Source organism: Cimex lectularius, unplaced genomic scaffold, assembly GCF_000648675.2.
Source record: "Cimex lectularius strain Harlan isolate CLEC.00 unplaced genomic scaffold, Clec_2.1 scaffold34, whole genome shotgun sequence".
Classification (NCBI taxonomy): Eukaryota; Metazoa; Arthropoda; class Insecta; order Hemiptera; family Cimicidae; genus Cimex; species Cimex lectularius.
Genome location: NW_019392635.1, coordinates 212,093 through 231,961, shown reverse-complemented (window position 1 = coordinate 231,961; position 19,869 = coordinate 212,093). Strand labels below are relative to the sequence as shown.

The 19,869-nt window shown below is 32.1% G+C and overlaps 2 protein-coding genes and 1 long non-coding RNA gene across 5 annotated transcripts; 1 reads left to right on the top strand and 2 right to left on the bottom strand.

The window, feature by feature from the left end:
* Window positions 1–952: 952 nt before the first annotated feature.
* On the top strand, window positions 953–8,232 carry LOC106661960 (nuclear receptor coactivator 5). Of its 3 annotated transcripts, XM_014385741.2 has the most exons (10): window positions 953–1,040; window positions 1,105–1,373; window positions 1,780–1,887; window positions 4,198–4,306; window positions 4,388–4,764; window positions 5,407–5,680; window positions 6,925–7,124; window positions 7,180–7,410; window positions 7,715–7,855; window positions 7,922–8,232. In XM_014385741.2, the coding sequence occupies exons 2-10, from the start codon at window positions 1,259–1,261 to the stop codon at window positions 8,056–8,058; spliced, it is 1,692 nt and encodes a 563-aa protein (XP_014241227.1). In that variant the 5' UTR covers window positions 953–1,040; window positions 1,105–1,258; the 3' UTR covers window positions 8,059–8,232. The 3 variants fall into 3 exon arrangements, with proteins under 3 accessions (XP_014241227.1, XP_014241228.1, XP_024081239.1); XM_014385742.2 differs by having other exon boundaries at window positions 1,016–1,373; window positions 7,925–8,232; XM_024225471.1 differs by having other exon boundaries at window positions 1,016–1,373.
* Window positions 8,233–9,912: 1,680 nt separating this feature from the next.
* Window positions 9,913–10,908, bottom strand: LOC106661709. Its single transcript, XR_001339768.2, has 3 exons — window positions 10,613–10,908; window positions 10,463–10,551; window positions 9,913–10,361 (listed from the first exon to the last, which is right to left on the bottom strand). It is a non-coding gene; the product is annotated as an uncharacterized LOC106661709 (long non-coding RNA).
* A 466-nt stretch (window positions 10,909–11,374) lies between these two features.
* LOC106661944 lies at window positions 11,375–19,636 on the bottom strand. The gene is made up of 14 exons (XM_014385712.2): window positions 19,419–19,636; window positions 19,261–19,340; window positions 19,110–19,179; window positions 15,237–15,310; window positions 15,111–15,171; window positions 14,948–15,055; window positions 14,694–14,883; window positions 14,365–14,614; window positions 13,923–14,070; window positions 12,600–12,710; window positions 12,346–12,535; window positions 12,031–12,277; window positions 11,765–11,966; window positions 11,375–11,681 (listed from the first exon to the last, which is right to left on the bottom strand). Exons 2-14 carry the CDS (start codon window positions 19,338–19,340, stop codon window positions 11,502–11,504), a joined length of 1,911 nt encoding a protein of 636 aa, XP_014241198.1. The 5' UTR covers window positions 19,419–19,636; the 3' UTR covers window positions 11,375–11,501.
* Between the last annotated feature and the right edge of the window lie 233 nt (window positions 19,637–19,869).

The window sequence follows — 19,869 nt, the reverse complement described above, 5'->3', positions numbered from 1 at the left end:
CCTCATCAGGAGTCAGTTAACTGCAGAAATAATAATAATAATTTCCATTAATTATTCTTTTAACTAAGGTCTTGGTCGAGAAGAAAAAGTTAAGGTGATGAGTGAGATTCAAACCCATGACCTTTGGCTCAATTTTCCACTGCTCTAACCACTCTGAGCTATCGTGACTTCGATCAATGGTCGTGGGTTTGAATCCCGCTCATGACACTAGCTTTTTCATTTCAACCAAGACCTTAGATTAAATAATATGTTTAATTATGACCGCTAAACATTATTAATATAGTAATAATATAGTTTGCAGAATTAATCCGATTTACAAAAAAATGTTTAAATATAGAAATACACAATATATAAAATGTTAGCAAAACTAAGAAAACAAGGTTAAAATTATTTAAGTATTAAACTATGTAGTCAGAAAATAGCTTAGAAGAATGTTTCATATAAATTATCATTGTTATTGTAAATTTTTAAATTGTCACTGTAAATTAATATAAAATATTATTATATACATAATATTAGAAAGCACTTAAATATATGTTGATTAAGTAAGTAAAAGTAAGACTATTTTGTGCATAATTTATTGAATTATATTCAGTAAAAATTTCAATTAGAAATAATAATTATATAACAAACTTCAAATGAGGAATGGAAAGCGATTGTGTATTAAATATGTAAAAAAAATTATATATTTTAATTATACTGGAATACCAGTAATGAAACAAAATAAACCGGTAGAAAATTTGATGTGCTTAGTATCGGAAGCAACCTTTAGTATCGAAAGTATAACTACCAGGAAATAAGACTTTGAATTTACAAACATTTGTGGAGGGCATTGGGCTTGGTACCGAAACTTCAGATAACGTATCGAATCAGTTAAATAATTGAATATAAACGTATAAGTCTCGAAAGTGGAAGTACCAGTTAACCAGTGAAGAATCGATACTTTGTACGTGTAAGTAGCTATACATGACAACTTGATCATTGAATTACATAGCCAAGTCGGCAGTCGGTATCCCTATACCGATAACAGTTCCTTCGAGGTATGGCATCGGGTTTGTTTGGTACTATGAGATTTTCATCGTAATTCTATGAAAAGGTGTTCAGTTTAGAATCGAGATCGAGGGCAAAGAGGGAAACAAGACTCGCTGCTAGGCCGGAAACGTTTTTTTACAGCGGCTTTTTGCTCGCCCATCGGCGTTTCTTCACCATAAACAAACAACCGTGAAACCCGGTCGAAAGGCGTCGACAGAATCGCGCGATGAGCAGCGGAGGGAAAATAAACCCGTCCTCACGACTTTACGTCGGCTCCCTCGGAATCCAGGCAACGCAGAAAGACCTCGAAGAACTCTTCGGCAAACATGGGAAAATCCTCGGTGCGCCTTTCTATCCTTATAAAATAAGAAATATTATTTTAGAAGCTGTGTTGTTTAAATGCAGTTAACCTTACTTTTTGGCTCGAAAACTCCAAAACATCCAAAAAAATATATCTATTTTGAAGTAATATATTTAAACTCATGGATTAATATACTAAACAAATTTTGAAAAACTAAACCTTCGAAAACTCGTTATCAATAAACAGTTATCAGTAATAAATTGAAATCACCATTTCTCTCCTAACAGCACAACTACAAAAATAAAGATTATATTAATTACTTCTTATAATAAATGATTAAAGTATTAAAACAACCCGTACATAAATAAATACCCTTAAATTGACTTTTGTACACACAGCAGTTTTACGTTTGAGTCAAAATTATTTTAAACATTGTATTGTTTTAGAGGTTCGGCTCAATAGGAATTTCGCCTTTGTCCAGTTCACAACTGAAAGTGAGGCAAAAGCTGCGATGGAAGACCTGAATGGCCAAAACCATTTTGGACGCAAATTAGGTAATTTATGTTACTATTATATATTAAATATTAATCCATTTATGTTTAGTGGTCTAATTGGCCAAATTACTTCTTTCAATTAATTATTCTTATTATGCAAAGTCTTGGTCGAGATGAAAAAGTTAGTGTCACGAGTGGGATTCGAACCCACGACCTTTGCTCAAAACACTGCTGCTCTAACCACTTGAGCAATCGTGACTTCTATCCACTCAGACACCAACTCTCCATTTCAACCGACAACCTTTCGAATTTTCCCTTTTCTTTTCCATTTTTTCAAATGTTGTGTAATCAGGATTCGATTCTCAGCAATGAAGTGGCTGCGGGGAGCTGTGAGTGAAGTGATACTTCTTTTACTTAATAGATATTATTATTTATGTAATTGTAATGAATCAATTTACTAAAACTGAATTTTATCGTAAAAAGTACTGGATTTCGAGTCAGCAATTTTGTGCGTGCGTGTGAGTGTGTGTGTTGAAGTAGTGAGGAGTGATCAGGAATGAAGTAATTTTAGAAAAACAGTTTATTCATTTCTTTGCCGACATTTTGACCTTTATTCGGGTCATCTTCAGGGTATAAACTGTGGTGTCAAGTTTTTTCGTGTGAAATTATATAAATGAAATTATTTTTTTCAATTAGTTATGGATGTTTGTCCATCAATAAATATATATATTTTTTTTAAATTAGAGAGAAAATTCTTTTGTTCTATTTTCAAAGAAATGTAAATTACTGGATTTATTATTAAATTAAGCATATTTGCCTTGGATTACCAGGCAATATGGTGCCATTGCATAAAAGTTGCTGATTTATGATTTGTCAACCCTTCTGTCTAATGATAACATGATTTGATGAGTGTGCATTACATATGCAAGAGAAAATACATGCTTTCAAAAATTAATTGGAAATTTTTGAACTTGCTATTGTTAATTACAAGAACTAAAGTAAGACTGTTAGAAGATAGATCATTCCATATTAAAAGTAAGTCAACTTTTTTTTAAATATGTGAACAAAAATCCTTTTTTATATCAAGCTGTTTTGAATTTTGTTTATCAATTAAAGTTGAACAACTGAAGATGATCTCAATACAGATCGAAACCTTGGCATGATAACGAAAATGTTTTTCTAAAACCGACATCACACCAGACCGCATCTCACGATCTCCGAATAATTATAGCCAAAAGTAATAGAAACCTGGGTTTTCTCAAAAGAAATAATTCAGATTATTGAGATAAGTAAAAGAATGAAAGATGTATTGTAAAGTAGTTTGTCTTCTCGTTCATGACACCCAGCCAGTCCAATAGTTGGACATTAAGGATTCCTGATGAGGAATTACTTTACTTTTACTTATCTTTGTGAATTGTAAATTTTCCTTGGATGGTAATTGTGTTGAATTTTAATCATAATTGAATTGTACGTGTTAATTTTAAGAACAACTTCCTACTGTAGATAATAGTCTCCCTGTAATGTAATTTATCATAATAATAATTAACATTTACACTCTGGCACAAAACCGAGTAATAAAACAATGCAGTTTAATTCAGGTAGTGTACAAAATTTGATTTGTGTTGTGCTTAAGAATTGCTTCTTGACAGTTTATCTTAATACGTTTAATGAGAAGCAGTTCAGTGTTGGAGATCCTCTTGTAAAAAATAATTTTTAAAAAAGTCTACATATTCTTGCGGTTGCTGTCTGGTCCTTTATTTTCTTCAGCTGAAAGTTTGCTATCAGATAAACTATTGGGTTGTCCGGAAAATAATGCAGGATTTTGGTATTAAACAAAAAAAAAGAAACTAGTTACTTTAAAGCAATGTTCTTTAATCANTTTTTTTTAATGAAAACTTAAAATCCTGCATTATTTTCCGGACAACCCGATATTATACATTTACTCCAGTCATGTGTGAATCGGTTCTGCAAGCCTTGTCAGATTAAAATTGAATTTACTGGCACAACTCTCCATGCATTGGGACAGTGGATGGGTGTAAGTCAGCCTGTTGAGCTGGAAAAAAATTCTGTAATTTTTTAAAAAATTTAATGAACACTATGAATCAGTTCTTGCTGTTATTTTAATTTTGAATTATATTTTATTGTACTGCAAAATATGTACAAGGTTTTGGAGAGGCAATTCACAAAAAAAAAAATATATATATATATATATATATAAACTATTATTATTATTACATTTTTGGCTGAATCATCTGACATCATTGTAGGGCAAGTCCTGTAAAATATAAATTGTCGTACTGTACTGCATAATTTTTCCATTTATAAGCCAAACTTCAGCTTCATTTACAACTATATTACTTTTTGTTACAGATGTACAGTTTGCAAAAGCACCAAGGTCTAGTTCTGGTAATCAAGATAAAAATCAGTCTGACAATCCAGAGCAACTTAGGGACAGGTCTCCATTATCAAAAGACTCTGGGTAAAAATATATTGTTTCAAAATTCATTTTGCTTTTATCATTATGAATATTAAGTTATTTTACACAATGCACGCATTTCAGGAGGAATGATGGTGGTGGTGGACGTGGAGGAAGAGGCGGAATGCGCGGAGGGAGAGGTGGCAGCATCGGTGGAAGAGGACCACCGAGTCTTTTTAACCAAAACGATGATAATCCATTTCAGTCCAGGGATAGCCCAGGATTCAGGGATGATAATGTAGGTGGATTCAGGGGCGGGGATAATCGTCCTGCGCCTTTTGCCCGAGACAACGGGCCACCTTTCAATCAGAGTGACAACTTCAGAAATGAAGGCAGAGGTGGAAACTTTAGGGGAAACAATTTCAGGGATAACGATACATTTAACCCATGGGCTGAAAACTTCAGGCCTGGAGCAAGCGGTAGTGATTACAGAGGGCCTGGTGGTACTGGTGATTTTAGAGGTAATCAATTAGTAATTATCCTACCTCGTTTTTTTTTTCTGGATTGTCTTTTGCACAGAATAAAGCCATTAAATATTACAATAAAATATTTGATGAACATTTGGAAGATTTATTAAGGGAAATTTGGTTATTTCAATTCTACATTTAATTATTTTAATTAATTGTACTTTTAATCTGAGATCTTGGTTGAGATAAAAAAAGCTAGTGTCACAAGCAGGATGGACACAGTTTAATGTAATGTTTTAGTATAATTAAAGATTAAAAGCATAATTAATTAAAATAATTACTATTGTTAATTATGACTGCATGTATGGATTAATCTTCATTTAATGCTTATATTCTTTCTAATTCTAATTTAATAAAGTTTTAATTTGGTTGCCTACATTTTTTTTCCAAACTCAATACTCATTCAGATTAAATTTCAGTAAATAATAAATTTTGAATGAAGAGGTAGTTTCCTCAGGTCTTTTATTTAGAAAAACTGCATGATAAATAAATTTTCTTTCCCTTCATGTTAAGCCTTACCAAATTTGATTCAATGCCAAAATTCATTCACATAGGCTCTTGCTTTGTTAGCCAAATATTTTTTAAAAATAAAATTGTACAAAACAGTACATACCTTAAATTTTTAATCATTTACAGATTTCCACGGAGGGAATGACAGAGATAACTTCAGAGACAAATCAATGCTAATGGGGGGCTTCCGCGGCCCTCAAGATCGTTTTGGACCTAGAGACCAGTTCCGAGACTCTCCAGCGTTCCGCAGTGACATCGACCCATGGGCACAGTCGACAAAGGAAAAAGACCCTTGGGGTCCACAGGAGCTGCCACCGGCCAACCCTCCTGTATCACTTAGTGTGCCGAACAATGATAGAATTAATGACATAGAGATCATTGTAATGAACAAATCTTTAACGTAAGTTTTTAGAAAACGTATGTTATTAATAAACTCATACATTAAACAGTTCAAAGACATTGAAAGAGACACTTTACACAGATAAAAACATTGAAGTAATAAAACAAACCAAATAGGCTGGTATTTCTTCATGAATAAAAATTGAAACAATTTTTTTCTAAACTGACACTCACAATGAAGTTAATAACACAAACATGTATTTGTGATATTGGGTGTGTGCATCAGTTTTTTCGGTTTTCACAAGAAAAAATAAATAAATTTGTTATTTAATCAAAAACATATATATTTTTTTTAAATAATATACTGCCAAAGATCTGTTAGTAGAAATATCTTCTTTTTGCAAAAGTCTGAATACTTTGATGAGAAAAAAATTTGTAAGTTCGTATTGCAGAAGTTTTCGTTCAAAAATTCCCTCCTTTTAAGTGGTTGACTAGGGAGAAGAACGGTAAAAATCGTAAGGGGCAATGTCTGGAGAGTATGGAGGGTGTGGGGCATTTGTTATTAGCGTAATTCGTCGATTTTACTTGAGTGAGTTCAACTGTGTGAGGACGTATTGTCAAGGTGAAACACGTCATTACGTCTATTGACTAGTGCCGAACGTTTTTCCTTCAAAACTGACCCAAGGCTGATTAACGTGATCGACGTTGATTTTTCAACTCTACTAGAATGTTATTTAAAAACCTGGATATATCAACATAATGCATATTAGATGAAGAAGTTTTTGTGAATTATGACAACTTGTAGGTATTTTTTGTAACCTCAGTAGAACGTGCAATCATGACCAAAATTTTAAATTTTGTAATTTTGACATGTTCCAACTGATATTGGCTAGCATTTTATGTCATTCAGATTTTTGCAAATAGAAGTATCTTACAGCAAAATTAGCGTTCTTTCAAATGGTATAATTGGATTTGTTGTAGTCTCAACATTTTGGAAGTTGTAAGCGTTTTTATGTGGTAAGGTAGTGAAAAGTTGAAAAAAGCTAAATTGACGAATATCTTCAAAATAGAGAACTTTCTGAAAATTTTCTCCTGAGCATTTTTTTGCTCCAAACGAAGAGTAGAATCGATTCCCAACTAACCCTTTCTTAAATCTTTATATAGGGCTTTTCCCACCCTTGAGCTAAAGGAACTATCAGGTTATAAAGGATTGCCTTTATAATGAGTCAAAATTTAAAAAAAAAAAAAAAAAAAACTAACACCCATTTCCTAAAATATTTTATACATATCGATTGTAATTTACAGTGACTATGGAGAGTTCATTGAGACCCGCTTGAAATCGTTGGGCTTTAGTGTGGATTTGATGTTTCCAAATGAATCTGCCTTGCTTAGCCGAGTGCTCGGGAACATAGCGAGCCGTGGAACCCTGTATGCCATAGTTGTAAACCCAGCGCACAAAGTAAACAGGAGCTTAACGCTAGAAGTTCTCCATGGAACACCTCAAGGTACTCGCATCTAGTTAGGCGCCCGATCGGTCATTAACGCAATTTTAATTTCCAGAACATCGTAACATGTTGTTGGAGGATGCTGTTACATTCCTTAATCGTAATTATGAGGCCTACACAAAGTCAGTATCCTTGAAAAGAGGTGTGGAGACTCCGCCGGAACAAATCAGGCATCTTTTAGAACTGGTCATTTCAGGGACAAGGAAACTTACAGTTCCGCAGTTTGATGTTTTGATTCAACATTTCATACAGGAAAAACTAAAATTGGAACCTCCGGTAAATCAAGGTAATTCAGCTTAATAGTGGAATGTACAAAAACATTTTTGCTTTAATAAGATATTTACACCCATGGCGTTGTTGGTGACGGCAACGGTTAAGACATGGTTCCCCCTCGAATAATAAATAAATAATATTTTAAGAAAGTTTCATATAACCTTTAGTTGAAATACCCTGGTTTATTATTAAAAAATAAATTAATTAAAAAAACGATTCATCACCACCAATTTATTTAGAGATTAATATGACTGCTGTTTAACAACAAATTTTTAAAAATCCAATAATTAATAAATAATATTATTCTTTTTTCATAGAAAATTCCTTACCAGTGACACAGCAGGCTGAGCTCCAGACTAGAATTTTGAGCATTCTAAATAAGTCTGGAACTGGAGGCAATACTCCAAACGCTCTTCAACAGAACATACCACAAGGGGTGCCACCGCCTGGAGAACAGAGTGAGAAATATCAACCTCTTTCTGTCTATTATTTAATTGAATAATACTGATTTTGTTTTTTCCTAGAAGAAGGGCCAAGCCCACTCCTAAAAGACCCTTCAGTACAAAGAGCCCTTGACAGCTTAATGCAAGGTGGAAGGAATTTATTCTCTAACTTTAACCCAGGGAACCAAAGAGGGGGCAGTACATTTAACCAATACTAATACATGTGTTTATGGAGTATAAAACAAAAAATTGACTTTAATTTTCTTATAATTATAAATTTTAATTGAAAACATTTGTTGACTTCTATTGTCTTAAAATGGATGGTTTACTTGTCTTTTTTTTTCTAAAGGAGTTCCTTTTGTTTTTATTTTATTTTATAGTTCTAAGAAATAGCTTTTTTTAGTGCTAGACAGAAAATAAAATAATCTTTATTACAAATAACTTCATCAAACACCATATTTGACTCTTCAATTTTTATACACTATGTACATTTATTTTATTTTTTTAATAGTGTAAATAAAATTTGCCTTCATTTTCTGTCAAATAATCGTAATTAATAAATATATTCTAAAATAAACAATTTTTATTAGTCGTTGTTAGTTGTAATTTGTTTAAAATATTTCTTTTAAGAATAGAAGCATAGTTTAGAATGTTTTTATTTTTAAATTTTTTAGTTTTATTATGTTATTTTATTATTTTACATAGTTACAAGTGTACCATTAAATGTAAACCTGCTATATACCTTATGAAATATTATTGAATTCTGTCTTAACAATACTTTTTTATAAGCAAGTTATCTATAATTTACTATATTCCAAGTGAGTAAAAAAAATGAGTAAATTGTGAATTGAAAAACCAATTTTGTTTTATATTTGTATTAAATTAGATAACAGAAAAATACGAAGCATGTACATTTACTATAATTTCTCAACAAAGGAAGCTTAAATATCATTTGTTATTAATGAAATCCATTTCCTGCATAATACTATTCTGTGATTATTATTATTATTTTAAATATAGATGGCCAAGGTTAAATTTCACAAAATACCAAGAAGACAATCCCCCTGAAAAATTGATTAAATAAACAATTAAATCTTTCTATGTCTTGGGAATACAGTTGATTTTTTTTTTTTTTTCATTTCTTAAGGATATCCTTATTTCAATGAAGATGTTTTGACTTGGCTTACGCTCACAAGGGCCAATTATTTTACAGTTTTGGTAACTCACCTGAGGATTTTCCGGTCTGTCTTGATAGGACTGATTGAATGAACACAATCAAAATGCGATTTCTGTTTCAGTACTTCCAGCCCAATATTCTACCTTAATTTAATATCACTTAAATGCACCAATTTGGTTTAAACTCAATTCAATGCTGAACCGAGTTCAACTCAAAAAATTTTCAGTTTGTCTTGAACTGCGTTCAAACGAGGATCATGGTTCAAATCTGAACTGAATAGCCATTGAGCATGGGTTAAACGGAGATGAGAGCTGAATGACATCCATTTCTTAATAACATAACTTGTATGTCTCATAACTTTTGATGTTTTTGTTCACACGGTTCAATAAAAAATTCAATTTTTGATTTGAAGATCACTGTTCTTTTTTTTTACATTTTCTAATTGTCTTTTTTTCCTAATCAGGAGCAGTAAGTACGGTAATTTGTATTTATTTTGTGCTAGAACATAACACATTTCATCTAGTGTATGTATTTATACTCATCAGGAAGTGACATCATTAGGCCAAGAAGTTCATAAAATAATAAATTTTGTACCAAAGACCTTAATTTTAAAATAGTGGATCCGGTAATTTCCATTTCTTTGACAACAAAACTAAAGCATTTTCCCATCACTCATCTGTATTTCTTATATGTATATTATATATATCGTTGGTTACAAAGGAAGTAATGCTTATGATAAAATTCTATAGGTTGTAGCAAAATTTTTCATTGCATGGTAATACGAGGCAAAATGCAAACGTCTTGATTTTGCAGTAATAAATCAGGCAATTCAAAAGTTAAATAATGGATAAAATTGTAATAATTTTGACACCAACTTCAAATCCACTTGAGGTTTATTATAATTATTATTATTATTGTAAAATATTTTACAAGCAAAAAACAACTAAAAACTAGTTGAACTAAATCTGAATAGCAAAAGTTAAATTGTAATAAAGTGCTGAAGTTAAGTCCAAATTCAACTTTGAACTGAACGAAGTGTCGTCTGTTGTGAGGCAAATGATGAGATATCTCGGCAGTAGTGATGAGATATTTCATTCGGGCTTGGGTGCACACCAGGCCCAATGACAAGTCATCTCGTCTTGGTATTTTGCCTTTTAGCTGGACCCTCATGGCATCTGAGGTTGTATCCAATGTGCAGCAGACACTCGGTAGTGAACCTTCCACACCCTCCTTTTCCCATCCTCATCAACAATTGACCACTCGTTTCTCCTTTTGATTTTGAAATTTGATGCATTATACATACCAAATAATTGAGGATAGGGAACCCGGAGCGTTTTGGCCATTCTAAATATTTTCAAAATGTATGAATAACATGTATTAGTAGTAGCACACAAAAGATAAATTTGATCATTGCAGAGAAAAAAAGCTTATTTTTAGTGAAATACCTGGGAATTTCATTGTCCTTTAATTTGGAATACATTTGAGAGACCTCTGACAGCTATTGATCCATGGACTGTCCCGTCACCATCATTTTCTAGTATAAATGATCACATTTAATAACTATTTTCTAGCTGGTCATCTTGCCATTAAGTTACCATTTGAAACCTGTGACTAATTGATTGACCACCTATGATGATGACTTTTTGCCATTATTTAACAGCTTCATACATATTACTTATTTATTAGTACATTTTTTTTTCATCTTGCTTTTATTCATTCTCTTAGTTGCAATGTCAACTTCAATTCTCTTAATCAATTTCTTTGCATTATTTCAAAATTAAAATGTACAAAAGTGATGACAATCGGCAGTTATGAACTTAAAGCAAAAAATAGTAATTCAGATATCGTGAGATGTGATCGGGTGTGATGTATGTTTCAGAAAAACGTTGTTTTGTTTTTCTGAAACATACATCACACCCGACCGTAACCTCACGATATCTGAATTACTATCGATTAACGGTCACTAATCTCTACACGTTAAAGCAAAAATGTCTACCTATGTGAAAACATTGTGTGGCACGTCTCATTTTACAGTAAGCAATGTTTACTTTTGAAAAAAAAAAAAAAATGAATACAATAATTTATTGTGAGATTTTCTATGTGTTGTGGGCCTGCAGGGTGATGAACCTCCAATTTGGTGATCAATGTGGTCTATATATATCCACCTTTTGATTGTCAAACATGATGAAGATGACAAAATGCCTAACACGACTCAGCATAATAGGCAGACTAAAATGATCTGTAAAGAGCAAATTTCATAATTTACAACTGAAAACTATTACAAATATTTTTTTTTATTTTTTGTAGTACAAAACGGTACAAAATTAATTTATATAAAACAACAGTACAAAAGTAATTTGTTTAAAAAAACAAAATAATAAGTCTAACATATTCCTTAAGTAAAATGACAATAAATGAAAATTGTTTATATCAAAACATGGCACAGCACAGGTAAGAAACCTTGAGATAGACAGATAATACAAGTTATAAAAGATTCTTAAAAAATGCCAAATTTTCTTTGACACGAGTTTTGTCCAAGTTGAGCTGCTCAGTGATTACCATCTTTTCATGCTGGCTATTGAGCATGTCCTTTTCTTGATATTTGTCTAGAGTCTGAAGTAAAGAGTTGACATTTTTGGCAAATGTTAGAACAAATTCTTCGTTCTATAAACAATAAAAATAAATAAAACAAAACTAGTTGAATAAATAAGACAAAACCCTTTAATGCTTAAAAAACTATAACTTACACTATTGTCAGACGCAGATTCTGTTTTTATTTTTTTCATCTGATGCCGTTCTGTTTCAGACATGACTCTTTTTGGTGCCTTTGGGCACAACATGGCAGCATTATTCGCTTCCTTCATATAACTAGCCTCATGACTTCGCATATCACGTTTGGGACTCGCACAGATTTTCACTTGTAAAATCTTTTTCCCTAGTACTTCACACCTTAAGACAAAGAAGAAAAAAAAATCATAGTTAAAATTTTTCAAAATTAAAATGTTAATGTTACCATTCATCTTCAAGGAGAAAGACAACATTAACTGGCCTCCTCTGTATGGAAGGACATGTTGTAAGACATCTAAATATGTAAGGGATGGAAAACGAATCTGTGCCGGGTTGCGCCGAAGGAACAGAGACGATCACGCTATGCCTCTTGTTCCCTTGGTCGTAACAATAAACAGATTCGGGTAAATTGCACGCAATTACATGGCCTGCGTTGTTATAACAGTTACAGTTGCAGGAATTATCACCATGAGCTGAAATCAGAAAAAAAAAAAAAAAAAAATTGAATGGTGAGAGCATATAATGTTAACTCTAACATCACCTTCTAAATGTGGATCATCAACCGACTTATGGTACAAACACCTGTCGACAGGTTCACTCGCATGTTCACTGTCTGAATACTTCATCACAGCTCTGATAAATAATCTTTTATTCGTTGGTCTGTGCATCCTGAAGTTAACCATCAGAACACTATTCATACTTATAAAAACTTTATTTGACAGCTCCGAATACTAAAAGGATAAAGAAAAGCACAGAGTTCATTTTGAAATTGAGAACAAAACAATGATTACTTACATGAAATGATTTCCCTTTGTTGTTTAAAAACACATTAAAACCATAAAGGCTATCAGAATGATCTTGACTCAAGAAATTTTCAGTTGAAGGCAGCTTGGGGAACATTTCCTTCTTAAAAGTATAAGTAATTGTGAAAATTCATTCATTGCATAAATAAAAATATATTAGTTTTCTTAAAATTAAATTAATAATAAACAACTTTTTGTAGTGAACAGCTAATAATTGTTTATAATACAATGAAACCCCTCTATAACGAACATAATAGAAATGAGCGTTTTTGTCCGCTCAGGAGGGGTTTAAAATAATTTTTGCTTCCGACCCACCAAAGAAAGGTAAACCAAATTTTTTTCACCCCAAAATCAAAATTTCCACTAGCATGTTGTATTTCAGACCTTTTTGATCAAATCTGGTTCCATGTCTGTCTGTCTCTGGTCAATTCCAATACCAGCAAAACTTCGAAACCACATGGCCAATTTTTATGACATTTTCAGAGATTGTGCGGATTGGTTTCTAGATAGTCTCCTATGAATTTCAGCCCAATTGGATCAACGGTATCGCCTGCGCATGCACAAACATAAAATCCCATACACAACTGTACCTCAGAAACCATTACACGAATTTTGATGAAATTTGCAGGAATTAGGCGTTCTGTTTTAGGTGGGTGATTTACCCTGATCGGGACTGATGAGATTGTAAGCAACTGGTATGGAGAGGTTCCGTTACAGAGAAGAGAAAATTTTTTCGTTAACTTTGCAAAAATTGTCTGTAAAAGGTCGCTGTAAACGGGTGCCTATTATGGGGGTTTCACTGTATTTGTTCCGTTAATTCACACTTTTTTTTTTTTAATCCAAAATTATTCTCAAGCTAAAGGTGGCCCTGAAGCCATTTCAATTCATTTGCATATTTTACTTTCTTAAAATATTTCTAGAAATAAATGTGTGGTGTTTAGTGACTGTTAGTTAATGATCATTTGGGGGATCGTGAGATGTGGTCTGGTGTGATATAGGTATAGAAAAACATTTTCTTTATTGTGCCATCGTCTTTTGTTTCGATCTTTATTGAGATCATCTTCAGTGCCTGGTATTTATAAACATTATTTAAATTATACAAATATACATCTTACATGTATTTGATCAAAACGTTGGCACGATAAAGAAAATGTTTTTCTAAACCTGTCACATCTGCCCGCATCTCACTATCTCCAAATAATCTAGAAATTAAATTTAAACTTGTCTTTCACACTTACAAAAAAGGGAAAATGGCCACTCGTACTCCACATTCAACAATTTAATAAAATTCATTCCCAAATGAACATAACTTTACCTTGTTAATTTTCTTAGTTTCTACCTTGATGGCCTTTTTAATTTTATGAGAGTTGTCACTGGATCCCTTTCCCTCATGGATTTTTTTGTCCCGTTTTGGGCAGCTGCTTATAGTGATTTTTAAAATACTCCTGCCTTGAACTTCAAATCTAAAATAGTAATATTATAATTACATCTCATTTATAAAACAAATTTACAACAATTAACATACAATTAATTAAGGTTTTTAGTTGAGATGAAAAAAAGTTAATGGCACGAGAGGGATTCGAACCCACGACCTTCGACTAGATACGCTGCTGCTCTACCACCTGAGCTATCGTGACCTCGATCCACTCGGACATCAACTAAATTAACTTTTTTTCATCTCAACTAAAAACCTTAATTAATTGTAATGATTTAATTGGTCAAGTGGACCACGAAATTAGTGAATTTAATTAACATACAGTTCATTTTCTAGTGTAAACACTATGTTCACAGGCCTCCTTTGCATGGAATTGCAGCTTGTCTTGCATTTAAAGATATAAGGGACAGAAAATGAATCTGCACCAGGTTGTGGCCTTGCAACATTTGTGAGCACGCTGTGTCTCTTACTTTCTGGATCGTAGCAATAAAACGCATCTGGTAGCTCTGATCTTATTACATGCCTAGCATTATTATAATACATGCACTTGCATATACCAAATTCTTTGTGTGCTAGAATATAAAAAAACATTTAATTATAAGTATATATTGTTAAATATTTATTAAGAGGTTACTTAAAATGTAATTTCACCTTCCAAATGGGGATCGTCAAGAACGGCGTGTAAATTGCACCTGGTCACGGGTTCACTGTTAAATTCACTGCCTGAGTACATCATAAGCGCTCTTATAAAAAATCTACCATCCATTGATATTGAGGTCTTGAACTGGACTATCAAAACATTATTCATGTGTATAAAAACTTGGTTTAATTTTTTTGAATACTAAAATTAGAGAAAACAAAGTTATAAATTGTGATTTCATAGTGACAATTGACACATCACGCACATTTCCTGCTCTCCCTAGGTCGTCTAATGAGATTCTAAAGCCATATGGGCCTTCGTACACATCTTGTGATGGGAGGATTCCGGTTGAGGGTAAGCTAATTGACATATCCTGAAAAAGTTAAAGTAAACAAATGATTGTTTTCTTTGTAACACCACAGACTTACATTAAGATTTGCAGTTTGTATGATAAATTCATGGTTTGGAAAGCCAATATTTTCCAGATTCCTTAGAAGAAGAAAACAAATTATTATATTTAAACATTATATTTTGTAAAAACAAATCTGACTTACCCAGGTTGAATAGATATGTCATTAAAATTGGAAAACCCATTAGATTTTAAGGTGCACAAAGGTTCATCATCCAGCTAAATTCAATCAGAAAAAAATTATAAATAAACAAAATAAATCTTATAAGATTTTTTTTGTAATTTGTTGACATAAACAATAATAAAAACAATCATGTACATATATTACTTTTTTGAAGACAAATTTTAGTCTATTTGCCCTGTCAGGCTTACATGAGCCTCTTCACACCTTCATGTGAGTGTGCAATGTAGAAAGTAAAAAGTTCAATTCTATTTGCAGACAATCAAAAACAGTTCAAAATTAATAACAAAAATAAACAAATAATTTTCCTAATGCTGTATGAAGATATTTAATCATTTATAAATATGCTTTGTAATCTAAGAAATATGGCAGGAATAGCCAGTTTGTTTTAATTAAATTAAATATGTGAAAAAAAATCAAGCACTACAAGGATCTACATACAAAATGTCAGGGTATCAGAAAATAGACTTGGCAAAAAGATAAAAAAGGCACATCTACAAGGTAAGTAGGCCCTTCAATAAACCTTCAATGGGCATACCAACTTTTAATCAAATTATAATACTTCTGTTATAAAGAGTCAATGGCAGTGATAAAAAGCCCTTTACTTCTGGCAAGGTTTATATGTAAAGTTACAAGGTTACAATAAGAACACACAAGAATGACCCAATCTACAGTGCGAGGAAGAATTTTTTTAAAAATGAAATTTACAACTAGTGCAACCAGGGCAAGTGATAAAATGCTTAAATGAAGTAGAAAAAAAAAATTATAGTAAAACCTCCATTATCTGCGGTTCAATGTCTGGGCCATACATATACTATGTATATAGGTATAGTTTTCAACACCGTCTTTTGTCATGTTCCTATGAAACTCCCACCAGCCTGTTTAAACTGGACACATTCTTTATGACCATCGTTCTGGAATAATGCAATAAACCCTTCCCCATTTACAGACGCAATGATGCACTTCTACCGCGCTTTCGAAGCTTGTTGTAGGGTGTTGGAGGTATTTTTGAAATCGAATCAGTGTCATAGGCCTTTAGTATCTCTTTGTCAACATCGCTGTGTAGACTGTTTTTTGATTTGATTTTTTGGAGAAAAAAAAATTCAATTTTGTGAGAGAAAAAATTGAATAAAAGTCCAAATGCTTCGTTCAAAACTTTTGGACTTTTCTTCAGTGGCCGCTCACCTCAACATAAGTTTAAAATTAGCAATTGATTATCCAACGGCCGACTAAAACAAGGACTTGAATAAAAGTTTTTTTCAATTAGATACAAATTAATAAAAGTAATATGTGTCTTAATAATTCACCTTTTAATTAAAGCATTAAAAAAATAAATTCTGATTTTCCGTGAACCGCCTTCTCTACCATTACCCAAGATTGTGTGGTATTGTCATTTACACTGACTTCAGCAAAGCTTTTTATACAGTTAACCATGCACTTCTCTGCTCTAAGCTAGAAGCGATTGGTATTCATGGTGGCCTGCTGGAATTGTTGAGAGATTTTCTGATTAACAGAACTCAAATTGTAAAGATAGATAATATGGAATCAGAACCTATATCTGTTACCTCTGGTGTTCCACAAGGTGGCCACATGTCGCCTTTATTATTTAATATATTTATTAATGATATTGTTAAGTGTTTTACCAATAGTCAATTTAAGTTGTTCGCGGACGATCTCGAAGTATTTAAAATAATAAAATCTATTGAAGACTGGGAAATGTTACAAGACATGATTAATCTAGTCAGGTGGTGTGATCTAAATTATATGACTCAAAATATTGATAAATGCAATGTTGTTCATTATCATAAGAAACTTAGTCCATTACAATTTAAATATAATAACTGTGATGTAGAATACAATCAAAGACCTAGGTGTAATTTTTTATTTCTCTCTTTCTTTTAGCCTGCATATTGAATCTATTGTAAATACGTGTTTGAAACTACTTGGTTTCTTGAAAAGAAATACACAGGATTTTTATAGTATATTTTGCCTAAAAATATTGTTTTTTACTCTGATAAGGCCAATCTTAGAGTTTAACTGTGTGGTCACCTTATTATCACACTTACATATATAGACTTAAATCTGATCAAAATAAATTTCTTAAATACTGTTCTTACAAACTTGGTCTAAATTCTAGTTGGATATCATATGAAACTCTCAGAAATGTACTGAACATTAGTTCATTAGAAGATCGTAGATCATCAATTGATATTGTTTTTCTTGTAAAACTTTTAAGGAATATTAGTTGCCCTGAATTGTTGGAGAAGATATCCTTTAATCTACCAGATAAAAGGATCAGATTCACTCCTCTGTTCTTTATACCATTAAATAAAACAAACTACCTAAAAAATGATCCCATTCCTAGAATATGTACTAAAGAACTTAAATAGTGATCTGGACTTATTCTGTTCATCTCTGGTCAAAATTAAAGCTGTGTAATTCCACATACTTTGAGTATGTGTACTGTTTTAAAATTGGCTACTTGCGTTGATGTAATAAATAAATAATGAAGGTTTTACTGTACTGATGTACTACACTATAAGAATAGAATGGAATGAAACTGAAAGCCACGGTTGATAGTAGTTTCAAATGTGAAGCCACTAGAAAAATTTGATTCAGAACATATTAAGCCTGTCCTAAGAACCCTCAACCCACAAGCAAATTACTCTATGATATACAAAAAAGACATACCCAGTGTCTTTGGGGAGCTAAATATGAACCGACGAAAGCAGTCCGTGTATTCGTATCTCTTGAGTCTGCTTAGGTAGCACACTGTAGACCATACAACCATAATCAAAGCGGGGTACCACAAGGGGGAGGGGAGATCACGAGTTTACAGGTGCTGATTGGGAAGAGTTGGTTTGCACGACGGAATTGGCAGAGGGTGGAGGTAGAGAAGCAGGGATGGTACATTTGGGAAATGTGGGGTTTGCAGAATCAAATACGTTCCCTAGGTTTTTGACAGATGGATTAAATAGAATGTAAGGATTTGAGAAGGGGGATGATATATATATATATATATTATAATGAATCTCTTATACACTGATGGAGAAATTTAATGCACTCAATTTTAAATTAACTCCATTACCTTTTTACTACAGTTACAGGTGATTACGAGCTATTATAGTCAAAATAAACAATAAATTATCATTTGTTTATTTCCTTTACTTATAAGAATAGTAGGAAACAGTGAATGGGAAATTCTTCAAGATTTTGCCAGAAATCTTTTCCAAGGAATGCAAAGGCTTTTAATGGACGAAATTCATGGCAGAAGTTGAAATAGTCGGTATTCAAGGAGAAGTGTTTTTTTAAACATTTTTTTTTTGCTTTTTACTCAATAATTTTTTGTTTTAGAATTAGGTGATAAACATTTTCGTTTTAAATATCTTATTTTTACAATCAAACTTATTTTGTCCATCAGTGTATTATCTCTCCCAAATATATTTGTAACAAAAACTAGATTAAGGATGATGATCTTGGATAAGTCTTCTTCAAGATCATTCCTTGATCAAGAGTATTTGTGAGTGAAAAAAGCTGTTAATACTCCTTATTAATAAATTAATAAAAATAGTCAAGTGAACCGTGGCAAATTTTTGAAAAGAAAATACCTAAAAGACAGCAGTTATACCATACAAACTACTTACCATACAAATTTTATTTAACATGAACAAATAGCAATGATACACACGCTTCTTTGTTTTATTTTATTGATAAATTTGTGATTTGGTCTGGCAGCGAAGATGGTGAGTTGATAGACCAAACTAGCGAAGATTGGACAGTGCAAGCTGCAGCTTCATCATCTAACTACCACAAAATTACAATAACAAAAATACTTACCGTAACGCAACTTAACTGTGGGGGTGATTCTTGTTCCAGAATCGGGTCTAACTCCAAACAATTCGTCAGGCTGGTAAAATATATTATATATATTACATTTACATTTTAAATATAGTTTATGTTTTTATATATATATTTTAATGAGAAATACCTTTGCAGTTGGGTGAGTTGGTTGTTGTCGAGGAACACCAGGTCCCCCGACTCGATCTCGTTTAAACTGTCCGATTCCATCTTTTCGTGATAAAAAAACACAAAAACAGAAACATTAAAATAAATACAAGACGTTATTTAAGCACAATAAAGACCTACATTTTATAAAATTCGCATAAAACATTAGAATTGATTAATCGATGTAAACAACGGTGAAAACAAAGGGCTGATGAAAGACCTCAGTGAGGGTGGACATCAAAATTCAACAGGACCAACAGAAAAAAAAAAAGTTCAAAAGGACCTGTCCACTACCTGTTCCCCTCCACCTGTTGAACCTTTTAAATATTCACCCCTTTTTTCAACCCCCATTTGGAAAAAAAGTTTTAAAAATTCACCGTACTTTCTCATGTAAATACTGATATCAAAAATTACGATTTGTAGATATATTTTTAAATTAGGGTTAAATTGTATTTTGACACTGTGTATTTTTTTTCAACAAAAATAAATCAGCTAAAGATCTTATTTTTAAAACTATTATAAAATTATATACATTTTTTTATTGTTTTCAAAGGTGAAATATAAATAAAAAGATCATTTTTTTTATTATTGT